The sequence below is a fragment of the Propithecus coquereli genome, unplaced genomic scaffold (genome assembly GCF_000956105.1).
Source record: "Propithecus coquereli isolate 6110/MARCELLA unplaced genomic scaffold, Pcoq_1.0 Scaffold4, whole genome shotgun sequence".
NCBI lineage: Eukaryota > Metazoa > Chordata > Mammalia > Primates > Indriidae > Propithecus > Propithecus coquereli.
This window is the reverse complement of record NW_012149729.1, coordinates 10071082-10084344: the sequence shown is the minus strand read 5'-3', so window position 1 is coordinate 10084344 and position 13263 is coordinate 10071082. Positions and strand designations below refer to the sequence as shown.

At 39.5% G+C, this 13263-nt stretch overlaps 1 protein-coding gene across 1 annotated transcript in view; it reads left to right on the top strand.

Moving 5' to 3' along the window:
- Positions 1-794: 794 nt before the first annotated feature.
- Positions 795-13263, top strand: part of MDFIC (MyoD family inhibitor domain containing) — an 84282-nt gene continuing 71813 nt past the window's right edge. Inside the window, 6 exon segments of the mRNA XM_012652740.1 lie at positions 795-1004; positions 1007-1049; positions 1052-1081; positions 1084-1114; positions 1357-1472; positions 1475-1603. Coding sequence (XP_012508194.1) covers positions 795-1004; positions 1007-1049; positions 1052-1081; positions 1084-1114; positions 1357-1472; positions 1475-1603 — 559 coding nt within the window.

The following is a 13263-nucleotide window of genomic DNA, read 5'->3' as shown; positions in this document are numbered from 1 at the left end:
TAGAGAGTCAAAGAATGAGTTCCTTCTAGCTTTCTACAAATGAATTCTGCATTTCACTGACAATGAAATAAAGAACAAACGTTATATGAATATATTATTAAAGTACTTTGTATCTGTAAATTACTGTACACTCGTTATTGTTGGCTCATCAGATTACGACACAATCAGAACGACCCATTCGTGCACTGAGTGTTGATCAGTTTTTTACTTCCGACCGCACATTTATCTCCCCACGAATATCACTGGTCCAGTGAGGCATGCAGCCTGCAATAGGCCAGTCTGGGGACCTGAGCCCCGACACCCTCAAAGGCGTCAACTTTGCTTGCCTGGATGCCTGGGTTTACGAAACTGCAACTGGTTCTACTTGCTCAGGTATCCTGGTTCTACCTGATCAGGAATCCTGTTTGACCGAAAAGTGATTTCAGAGTCAGAGTCAAAGATTAAGAGATTAAACGCTCAGTTAGGGGCTCAGGGTTTCAAATGCACTGTCCCACCAGGAAAGTTAGTATTTTTTCGTTTTTCTTCGTCACCCTAAAGATTTCTACTTCCCTGGGGCATTTCCAGAGCTTCTGGGGAGACATCTGGGCAGCCAGGGGCCAGCCCATTCGCTCCCTTTTCTCAGCCCGTGGAGGGCGTAGTGCCCGGGTGGGGAGGCCGCGCCAGCCCAGTCAGGCTTTGGCCTCCTGACCCAGACAGCCTCGGACCAGAGGGAGCGCTCGGCCGAGCCTGGGTCGCGCCGCCCCCCTCCTCGGGGCTGCCCGCCAAGAGTTCGAGGCCTCCCCGATCCGGATGTGATGAAAAGGAGCAGCAGAGGGAGAAGCGTAGAGTGTAGGAGTGGTGGAGGGTGCGAAAGGGAGGCAGAGGGGGGGAAAGTCCCCCTCGGAGGGGAACTGGCCGGAGTGAGCTGGCTGGAAAGAGGGGGCGGAGTGCGCGGAGTCAGAGCAGCCGCCGCTGCCGCAGTTGCCGCCACTGCGGCGTCTAGGCTGAGCCGGCGGGAGGCGGGGAGGGACGCGCAGGGGCGGCCGCCACTGTCGTCAGGCCACCGGGGCGACATGCGGCCGCTGCCTGAGCCTCGCTAACTTTCTGGGCGAAAGAGGAGGAGGAGGAAGGGGCTGTGAGCGACTGGGGGGATGCCGAGGTAGGTGGTGGTCTCCGGGCCGAGAAGGAGGGGTTCGATCTCCATCCCCGAACCTCTCCCAAAGCCGACCTCTCTTCCCAGCACCCGCCCGGCTTGGTTCCCCCCGGGACTCCCCGGGCCCTCCGCCGCTGTCAACTTGCACTGGGGCGGTTTTGCTCGCTACTTTCAAATCAAAACTTCCCCGGGGTGGAGTTTGGGGAAGGGCAGCGGAGGGGGAGGGGATGTCCCGCAGTGGGGTGTGCTCTTCTCTAAAAACATTTTTTTCCCCCTCCAGAAGCAGTCAGTTCCCTGCACCCAACACCTAACAGCCCTTCCTCCGTGCGCCCCGCGGGGCGGCAGCTAGGCGGCGGCGCGGCTCGGCGGAGCGGCCCATGTCCGGCGCGGGCGAAGCTGTCGCTCCCCGGCCCGCGGGGCCGCAGCGCGCGGCCGAGGCGGGCGGCGGCCGGCTCGGCGCCCCGGCCCAGGGTGAGTGCGCGCTTGCAAGTTGCAAGCTCCTTTCGTTATTGCATTTGTCAGTTTGCCCACACACGTACTGGAGGGGGGACGGTGACGGTGCCGTGAGGATGGTTTCCAACCTCGTAGTTGTGAACTTTCGCACAGTTCGCATTATTCAAGCAAGTTCTACAGGATTCCTGCCCTGGATCAACAACCGGATAAGAGGGCGGGATCCGCTGGTCCCTCCACTCCCCCTTCCTTTGGCTGGGAAGAAACAGGATGACAGGATTGCTTTTTTCTTAAGCATATGCATTTCTGGGCCTAAGACTCAAATGTGAGTTCTGAAGCACTTCCCTAAGTCTCTTCAGTTCTTGTGTGCTGATCAGATCCAGGACTGGCGCTGCTCTCTGAACAAGCATGCACCCTCCCCTCTCATCTTTCTGTTTCTTGTGGGCTACTCTGCAAGCCGTTTGACAATCCAGGTTTCTGTGACCAATTGCTTTGGAATGGCTTATGCATATGTTTTCAATAACTGCTTTGTTTTGAAATAAACATGCTTTAAAAGAAACACTTTCCAAGAATGAATTAGCTCCTTTGTGTTCTTCCAAAGTGTAAACACATACAGCCTGTAAAAGTAAATAAGTACTCTTGTGTTTGGGAAACTTCCATAACAAGCTTATAAACAAGTTAGACAGTATCTTTCCTCTCTTGAGGTTAATATGCTTCAGGTTTTCACTGGGGACAGAGAACAAGGTTCTTAAACTTCTCACGCATTTTACTTTAAGTATGGATCTGATTTAAAGAGTTCTGACACTGATATATCAAAACTAAGTACTTTTCCAGGGCTCAAAGCCTACCTTATACCCTTGGTTTTAAGCATATCTTGTAGCTTTTTTTCCTCCTGTAATAATAATGTAGTGAGCTTCACAGGATTTTTTTTTAAGGCAGCAAAAAGTGGAAAAGAAGTTGTTACTTAACGTTCAAGCCACAATAAGTAAAAGCAGAAAACATCCATGGTTAAATTACAATGTTCTGCTATCCAGGGCTGTTAAATTGAATTACATTTATTGTTGTTTTTTTGCTTCTAAAGAATGACTCATTTTTCTAATAGAGAAAATAAAAACGATTAGCTGCAGAACATCAGAAAACTAGAATGATAAACATATGTTTTCCCAGAAGCAGCCCATGTTCTACACATTGTATTGTCAACACAATCATTTTCCTGTCATTAGGCATGCCCTCAGTAGTCATATCGACTCTTTGATGGGCTGTGTATGCTCATACTTGAGCAGTTAATCATTATTGTTAAACAAGTCTTATGTCAAAAATCAACATCAAACACCCAGGGAAAACAGTTTGATTTGAAAATAGGTAATATCTACAACATCCGACTTTAATAATTTGCATTTTCAAATCAGCTGGAAGAACTTGCAGTGGTACTTAATGCGCCTGTGCAGTGTGAGGCTGTATGGTACGATGTGATCTAACCTTAAGAAGCAGGGCATCTAGAATGTCTTGAAGTACGATGTTTGCTGTGTACATCACACATTATCAGTGTGGAAAATCATCGGTTATATTTTACCAGAAAATTGCCTTAGCTTCAGCAACATAGTTACATGTTGCTTTTTTATTAGTTTAACTTTGACTCATAATATTCTTTAAGTAGGGATCAATTTAATCACAAGTGTATTTTAAAATTAATTTTTAAAAGAGAAAATCCTTGGAATCTTGTTAAAATATTGTATCTCAAGCAGGTAGATTTCATAAGGTGTATTTAAAGAAAAAAATTTTGGTGAGTGGGTAGAAAAAAGCTTCAAGTGTAGCTTGCCATCGTTGGTTTTATTGGTAAAGATGTTTGTGAAGAAGCTTTGCTCAAAGGCCACTATTAAGCCCTTTCTCAAGTTCTTTTATCCTTTCTTTCTAGCCGTGGATTCTTTATCATCCTTTCTGAAGAATTATTTAATAATTCTCCCGTAGGACATGGCTATGTAGTTAATTGAAACTTAATTTTATAATTCTGTATATTAAAGTTGGTGAGAAAAACTAAATGCTTTGTAAAAGTTAACAGAAAATATCATTTCATGAAGAAGGATATGGTCAAGTCTTCCTCTGCAAGCAGATATATATATATATGTATACACAAAAAAAGACATTATAACCTATGCATATATTCTGTACTATGTTATATTGAGCATCTATATTGTTAACCAAAGGCATGGAACCTTAAAGTTGAAAGTAATTTTAGGAATTCTCTAGTCTGAATGCCCTGTCAAATCTAAGATGCTGTTCTCTATCCTTTTCGGTGGTTGGTTAGTAGCCTACAGTGTAGCCCATTCTAAGTATCAGCCTTAGGAGTTAGGAAGATTTTCCTTATTAAGAGCCTTACTCTCCTTCCTTAAAACTTCTACATTTTTGATATGATTCTGCAAGCCTTATTATTGCTTTGAAAGCATTGGAAGTCTTCCCCATGTGTTTTTAAAAATTGTTACAGAGTAGGGACATAAGCTTATGTGCTCCAGGCTGTCAGAGGGAACCAGGATGGTTGTCAGACAGTAGAGAGCAGTGGGGATTTCGGGAACTGGAGAACTCATGGGCCAGGAGGCAGCATTCCTCAGTTCTAGTAATTGTTGCCATGTGAGTTAGTATCTTCCAGTATTTCAAGTGATATTGGAAATCTGGATTTTCATGTATCATCTCTTCATTTTCAAAAGTTGGCAACTAATTAAATATAATCATTGTCCAGGCCAAACAAAACAACCACACCTGCAGGCTGGATGTGGCCTATGAGCAGCTGATTTGTGATCTCTGTTGTAGAAAATAGAAATTAAATGTGTAATTTAAAACTATTTTCCTATTTATGACTAGCTTGTGAAATACTGATTTACTTTCTCATGTGAAGTACCTGTATGAATGTCTTGATAGGTGAAGGACAATTTGGACCATACTTAACTTTTGTTTTAAGAAAGAATGGATCTTGTATGTGTGATTCCTCTAATTGTCATTTTTCCCTTTTTGATTAAGCACTTTAAAATTGTGTTATCAAGCAACATTAAAAGTGTAGGTATTTGCTCTGTGGTATAGTAGTTACTAGAATCCCTATAATTGAAAGAACCTTTAAATTAAATGCTTCTTTCATAAGTTTATTTATAACTAGAGGGATCTTTAGAAATAGTTTAGTCCAACCTGCTCATTTTTTTAAATAAGGGAAAGGACATCCAGAAAATTTAAGTGACTTGCCCAAGGTCTCATACACAGTCAGTAGCAAGAAACTAGGGTGGAAGCACAAATTGTAAAATATATGTCATTGTGATAAAAGCAGTTGAAGTGGAGAATCAATACAACTTTTTTATAGAGGTGGATGCATTGAAGATAATAGGCTTCGGATATTGTGAATCAGTTGAGCCTGTTCCCTTCCCTGTATCATCTCCCCAGCCCCCACCCCATTGCGTTTGCCAAGATGTAGACGGTTGGACTCTGAGTGCTGGAATATACTTTAATGTGATAATGTGTGATTTAATGCACTTTTCTCTCTTGGGAGAGTCCTCTGAGACTATTAGGCGGACTTTTCATAGCAGGATGCAAAATGCCATTGAAGTTAATTAAAAATAATCTAAAATAGAAGCTAGGGAGAGAATCAAGTTGAAATTACGCAAGAAGAGCTTTGACTTAGAAGCTTAACTGAATTGTCAGAAGTTTATAGTGGTTAATCAGATTTTCTTTTTGGGAAGCCTGTTTGTTTGAATGTATATAATGTATGCTTGTAGGTATCTATATTCTACTTTTATCATATTATTTTATCCCCTTAATTAAGCATGGCATTTCTCAAAATTTGTCATTTTGGAAAGCTTCTAATCCTGTTTCTCAGTTCGGGATGATTTTGCCCTCCAAGAGACCTTTGGCACTATTTGGAGACATGTTTGGTGGTCTTTACAGGGGTGAGGTGTGTGCCACTGTCATCTAGTGAGTGGAGGCCAGAGACACTGCTAAGCATCCTACAGTGCATAGGATGGGACAACCTTCACAACAAAGAGTGACCTGGCCCAAAATGTATGTCGGTAGTGTTGAGATTGAGAAACCCTGCTATACTAATCTCCCAAGGCAACTGAAGTTTTTGGCTTCACCCAGACTTTCAGAATCTTTGGGTCTGAGACACGAGAATCTGCATTTTAAACAAGTTCCAGGTGCTCCTTAACTCTAGTTGAGAATCACTGCTTTGCAGGCTTTTATCTGTAAAAAGACGTTATATTGATAGACTTTTAAAAACAGTCTTTTTTAGGGGGTGGGGGGCGGAGAGAAAAGGCTTCAAAAATCTCCTTTTTCAAGTTCCAAAATTTAAATTATTACCACTCTATGTAAACTCTCTAATAACACTCTCAAAAATTTTTATCACATACCCTAGTTCATCCTCAAAATACTCTTGCATATTCATCCTCAAAAATGTTTATTTGTTTTCAAAATTATATGTACTATAATACAAATATATTTTGAACATTATGAAAGAAATACATTAGTAAAAATTAAAAAAGATAAGAGAATAAATAAATAGAATTTTAATACTTTCTTTTACTACCTCAGTAGATATGCTTATCTTGCTACCCTATACTTTGGAGACCCCAGGATATGGGAAAACAAGGAAAAAAGTTCCCATTTTTTACATGAGTTGTGTTCCTTTGTAAGTAAGATTTTTGGAAACTGGATTATACTTTCTCGTAGAAACAGCATGGTAAATTATATTTAGTTCCATAATAAATCTCAAAAAGTTGTTGGAAGTCAATTTTATTATTTTTTTTTATTCTTACAGTGATAAATCACAGAGAACATACTATTATAATACTGTATTTATATAATAACACAAATACAAATGGCCAAGAAAAAAATCAAACTGAATAGAAACTGGTTTAAAACACTTTTTGAATATAGGTGCTTGAGGAAGGACAATCCTTAATTAGAAAAATATAGGGAGACTTGTCTAGATTTGAAAGGATTTGGGTACCATTTCGAGCACCTTAGAACTAACACTTTTAATTCTTTTTTATGTCTAAAGGAACTAATGAACATTTTGTAAGTTTATAGAAGTGTAAGTCTTAACAGCCAGGCATATTTATTTTCCCTTTGCTAAGAAAAAGAATCAAATGAAGAAGAGAAGGATGTAACTGGGAAAAGAACTAAGAAGGGAGGAAGGAAGGAAGTGGTTAAAGAAGATATGTCTGTAAATCTAAGAAAGTGTTTGGAGAGATTGAACTGTTTGAGTTGAGAACTGAGGGAAAAAAAGCTCTAAGGAATAGCATGGTGTGCCCTGAGCCTGTGACTGACATTAAGGAAATAGGTGCCATGGTAGAGATACAAAGAAAGGATGATGGCAGAACATGAGGGAGAGAAAATGTCTCTAGTGGGGCATTTGGAAAAGCCTCAAAACAAATTTTGGTTTGAGTTGCACCAGGAAGCATGCTTGGAGGACTCGGTGGTGTGGTGATACACGGTCGAAAACAGGGCTCAGAGGGGATGGTTACAGAATATTGGGTACTTCACTAAGACCATTGTATGGGGTGTATGAAGGGGTGGAGCGTGGGGTAAAGTTGTAAAGATAGGCTAAAGTCAGTTTCATCAGGAGGGCCCTGATTCTCTTGTTGAGGAGCTTGTGTATCCTTTCGGTAGGTGGTGGTGAGCCACTGAAGGTTCTTGAGAAGGGGATGGACAGGACCCAATTGGTTGTTTTAGGAAAACCGGGTTCAGAGAATGGTTTTGGAGGGAGAGGCAAGAGTGGAGGCAGCGATTATCAGGAGGCTACTACAATAGCTTGACAAAAGATTAGAGGACCTAGGGCAGCACCAGTGAGAGTGGAATTGAGCAAATGGACTTTAGAATGATAGCAAAAGTAGGATGGAACTCTGCCTAGTTTCGAGAACCCCTTGAGGGCATCAACGTTTACTTATACATCTCTGAATCTCCTGAGTCTGAGCACAGTGTTCCCATTTCGATGAACTGAACTGATACGGTTGGGTAAAATATTTAATATAGGAGATGGTGGAAAAGAAGAAATTTAAGATAATTTATAAATTTGTTTTGTATCCTGAGTGGAAACATGGGAGGAGCTGTTGAGTCTTCTTTTGATTAGGTTGATTCCAGGGACTTTATCCCTCACTGTGATAGCCAACAGGCAGCTGGAAAAGCAAATTTGTAGCCAGGAGCACGGTGAGGGAGGGTCAGGCTCACAGAATGAGAAGTCCCCACCCTGGAGCTGATGGATAAGCACAAGAGTGAGGGAGCAGACTGAGGACTAAATTTGGGGGAATGGCTACAATTCAGGGAGGAGTAGGAAAAGAATACACAAGTTCATAATGCTTGGTCACAGAAGCATGAGATGTTTGGTGCATGCAGAAGATGAAAAGAGTAGTGGGTTGTTGAAGGAGAAACCAGGTGCATGGAGGGCTTCTGCTCACCAAGCACTAATGGGAAGGAAGCCTGGGAAGAGAGAGATTGAGGATGAAAGGGGATCCAAGGGGTGGGTGTTGATGGTGCAGTGGGTGTTTGTATTAATAATTGAAATAGAAAAATTCTGGGAAAGAATGGGATAAAGAGGCCAGTCTTAGGACGTTTGGGAACATTCCGTTTTGAGATAGGGGTGGGAGAAAAGGATGGGTGATAATCTAGAGAAAATTTGATATGATAAAGAATATGAAAGGCCTAGATCTTCTCACTAAAGAGATGGTAACATTTGCTGAGAGCAAGGGAGGTTAGGATGAGTCAAGAAATTTGAGATTTGTGGAAAAGATTTGGAAGAGGGAAGAATTCAAGAGGGAGTGAATCTGGGGCAAACAAAAGGGCTGCTCAGTAGCACTGAGGGCTTAACTAGGAATACCGCCATGCATTCTAGTGAACAAGATCAGCGTGGGTGAGTGACTTTCCCAGCGATGAGCCTGTGTGAGCTTGAGAAGAGAAGCAGATAGAATGGATTTTGGAATTAGCATAGGGCTGGAGGTTGGCAGGCTTGAAGCAATGGGAAGACGAGGGATCCGAATCACGCGTGTGTGGGAAGAGTGTGTTTGTATTAACTGATCTCGTGTTCCAGGCTGGGAAGAGGAGCCAGGGACCAAAAATGCAATTGGCAGGCTGACATTTCTGGCAAGCAAAGCTTATGACTGTTGTTTTGTTTGGTCAGTTCACATACAGAGATTTAATATATATGATTGGGTAACCTTTACACAGATTATGAGGGAAGCTGTGGAATTTTTGGGTGTATAAAAGCTTTTCCTGTTTCTTTGAACCTTATTTCCTGGATCCTGTTGAAGTGATTTCATGGAAAGAAGGCCTAATAACAGTGTGCAATTATTTTACATTATTACATTTTTATAGTAATAGAAGATTTGGGAAAAAATAAGGAAACATAAATTGATACAGTCTAAAGTTATGCCATTTGCAAATAGAAAATTATTTAGAACAACAAACAAAAGAGAGAAGAGATTTAACCAAATTGTCTTTCTGAGATAATGCAAGTGTAAAGACAGAGGATAAATCAAGTGATTTCTTGATTTTTAATAGTCTTTATTCAGTTTTTATTGTGAGAAGAATGATTCTGGACTAGCTTGAGTCTAGACTTTGGATGGTTTAACTTCAGCGATTCATTAGAGCAGATCAAAGATGGATGCTTCTGTCTTAATCAGTGCAATGTATATGTAGCAATATTTTGGAAGCTTGTGTTCTTTCTCTCTCTCTTCCTCCTTTCCTCCCTCCCTCTCTCCTTCTCCTCATTCCTCACCCTTTCGCTTTGTCTTGCCAGTACACTTTACTGAAGTTACTTAAACTTTTATATCTTCTTTTTACATTAGCATACATGTCCTGAAGGAGGAAAGCTTTTTAACCTTAAATTTTTGAAATCGAATTATATTTTATAGTTTCTTCTTCTAATCACTCAGGGTTCACTAAGTAGGAACTATGAAAAGAGTTATTTTAGCATGAATTTAATTTTGTTTGTGGTTTCTACTTGCAGTCCACTTCTGTTTTCAGATTCACACCCACATGATCTGAAGTAAGATGATTCATATACATGTGCCTCTATGCTCTATTTTTTAGTAGTTCCAGAAATGAAATCTTAAATCAATTTTTATGCTAGCACATATATTTTACTATTGAGAGATTTTGAAGGGGAAAACCCTGTTCACAGATATTTTTTGTGTGCCTACAAGGTTCTGTGATTAAGAATATGTGTTTATTTCCACAGGGAATTTGTAAACTAGATGAGAGAAGATGGGATATGAATGTGTACCAAATTAAATTGCAATCTCTTATTTAAATATCAATTCAAGATTACAGTAAGTGCCATGTTGCCAACTTGTGTAATTCTGGAGCATATAAATTTAAAGGTTGAGATAGAATCTGAGGATGGCATGGAAGGAGTCAGTTTTGTCTGGGTTAGGCTGCTAGTGACCCCAGCTGAAGAATGCAGTTTGTAGGGTTTTTTTCTGTGCGAATTACACAGAGTTCAGCACTAAAGATAAAGCACCTTGTGGTTGAGCAGGTGACAGGCACTCTGAAGCTACGTGGCAGAGTGCAAAGGAACCAGCTTCCTCTTTTTACTTTTCTATTACGAACATAGACCTATTCTGTTCTTATTAAACTTTTCATCACCTAAGCAACACACAGGATCTTTAATAAGATTCTCTGTGAGGGGTTATACTATTTATTTCTCATTGAATTACAGGATGAAATTATCAAGCATGGGAAAGGTATAGAAGTTTACAATCTTGAAAATATGTACAGTGTTAAAGTAACTATGTCAGTTTTTCATCAATATGCAAAATGTCTATAATTCTTAATTCAGCTAAGTAGTAACATATTCAATCTTTGTGTTAGGAACGTATTTCTGGTTGGAGGGGAAAGAGATTGAGACACTGGTAGTGGGCATGGAGAAGAAAGTATAGATTTGAGAGAAATTGGGGAATTGTAACTTGCAGGCTAATTGTGTAGGGATAGGGGAAATAACGGGAAAATAAAGAATTGAGGGCGATTCTGTGTCTACTATTGACCAAGGTATAGATCACAGTTGGAGAAGAAAAGTGGTGATGACTTTTGGGAAATGTTGAGTTTATATCCGTGTAGAGTTATATCCATGTAGAACTGAAATTTCAAATCTATAGCTCAGGACAGGGATCAGGGTTAAGATAATGGATCTACAAATTGTCCTCCTGGAAATGACTGAACCTGTGGAAGCTAATGAGATTGCAAAGATGGTAGAGTCAGAAGAATACAGGTTGTGGGCTTAAAGGAGGATCCAAAGTATGCAGTATCCCAGAGCAAGGGGGAGTGTCCAAAAGGCGAGAGCTGGGTAAGTGAAGTTTATGAGAGGCTTCTGTTTGGGCTTTATGACAATTAAGAGAGAGGACACGCCTTCTAACTTCACATCCATGTCTGTCATTCTGAAGTCCAAGAAATCAATTTTACTATACTTCTAATTCATTTACTATTAATTTTTTTCTACCTTCACCACTATTTGAAATGCTCTTCTGCATCCTCTCTTTATTTACTTCAAGATCAGACTGAAATTATAACACGGAAATGCCTTTACAGATTAAAAAAACCTGCTTTGGTTTACTTTTGTTATCCATTGGCCTCCATTCTTGTAATAGTGCCAAATAAGGGCTCATTGCTTAACCAGAGAGCTTGAGAAAAAAGTGCTCTTGACAAATTAACTCTTAAAGTGAGAGTTAACAGAAAGTTTTTAAACTGTGGAACTTATACAAGGGATCACACTGAAAGACTAAAGATGGGTGTGTATTACCATTTTTAAAAAGGGGAAGATGGTAGAGTCCTCAATTCCTTTTTACGGTAGAGTTGACAGACTGCTAATTAAGAGAACTGCTGTAGATACAGCATCTCTGGATTTCAGCAGTCAGACAAACTCTCTCATGTTAGCTTTCTAGACGAGATTAAGAAGACTATTGTGCCTATGAGAGTGAATAGAATGTGAAGCCTTTGAAAACCCATTGAACGAACTGAGGGTATTTAGCACAGAGAAGGTAAGACAGAAGAACATGAGATATTTTCTAATATGACACTGTCATATGCAGAGAGGATTAGACTTTACTTGTTTGGTTGTTTACTTTGTTTGATTTTGCAAAGAGAAAAATATAATGAATCAGTGAAAATTTTAGGAAAGCAGATATTAGCCAAATATGAGAATGGCCTGAATAATTCAAACAGTTCCAAACTGGAGTAAGTGATTTTCTGAGGCTCTTTCCCAATCCCTGCAAGTATTCATGGCTTCAGTCCTTGGCCTATTCTTGGGGATGTTGGATGTTTATTGTTTTCCTCTGAATTCATTTTGTCAGGTTATTAGAGGGACCTCTAAGAGCCTGTCTAACTCCAAATTCTATTAGCCTATAAATGTTTGGCTTTAGCATGAGTCATGAGTATACTTTTTGGTTAAATAAACATAATTGAACTATATTTGAGGAGGTAGGAGTTTACTATGCCTGAATGCCAGTCATCCTGAAAATAGATTCTTAGGGTAAGGACGATAGGTTTAGATGCAAAAGATTCAGGGGATTAAAATGACTGAATTAATATGTCCTGGTCTTCCATATCAGATTGTTGTTATCTAACTTCCCTTACCTTTCGTTAAAGTGGTAAGTGCAGATTTCTCCTTCTTGCCTCATTTGTTTAGAGCCCTGATTTATTGAGATGTATTTTAAACTACTGCTACATTTCGTACCTATTTCTTTGCACATTCATATTCAATTGCATATTCATATAATTTTGTAGTTGTTTCCCACTTTGCTATGTGCATATTTCACTCTTTTCTACCCAACCTAATACCTGTAAAAGTGATTGTCAATGTCACTTTTTTTCATTCTTTTGAGTTTGAACACACCATAAGCTTCTAAATACATAAGAAGCCATTTAAAGGAATGCATTTTAATGCTCAGAAGTCTTGTTATTTTTTAAAATGCCGATAATAACAATTAAGTTGATTTAAGCATTCAATTCATTCAACAAACATTTATAGTATATCTGTGATTATATAATAACTTTCTTGTGTTTGCACAGTTAGGAAGTTTTATGCGTATGTTCATTCATCTGTTAAAATACTTTGGTTATCTTAACATTTTTTTGGACAATGTGATTTTAATCTGTTTTAGAATGTTAGGCAAAGCAGGTTGGTTTTGGAATGTTTCTTAAAGGTCATTAGGCTTGAGGTTTTTTTTGATCAGTGAAGAAGTAAAATTCCAGAGCCTCCGGTCTTCCTGAAAGCTGCCTTATCTTTGGTTTTTTAAAGGTTACATTTGGGAAGCGTTTGTAGGATTTCCATATTGTTCTGAGCCACTGGGAAAATACAGACCCAGATTTTTTACTTTTCTGAGAGATTTTAGCCTCAGATTACTTGAAATTTCATAAACTGGAATACACATAGATCATTCATCATAATGCTTGTTTTTGGATAAAAGAGTAAATATGAAATTGTTTAAAGTGATTTTTGTTTATAGATATAAAGAATGTGTGAATATTGATTGCATAGCAGTAGTGATATATATATTAGCAGATTATAAATGATCTATTGTAGATTATCATCAAATATTTAATTGAAAAGTATGAAAGCTAACATGAAAAAGTACAAAATTTAAGCAAAAAGAGAGCTACTTATATTCTTTTCTATAGGGATATAAATATATTTTACACTGATTAAGTTTTATGAG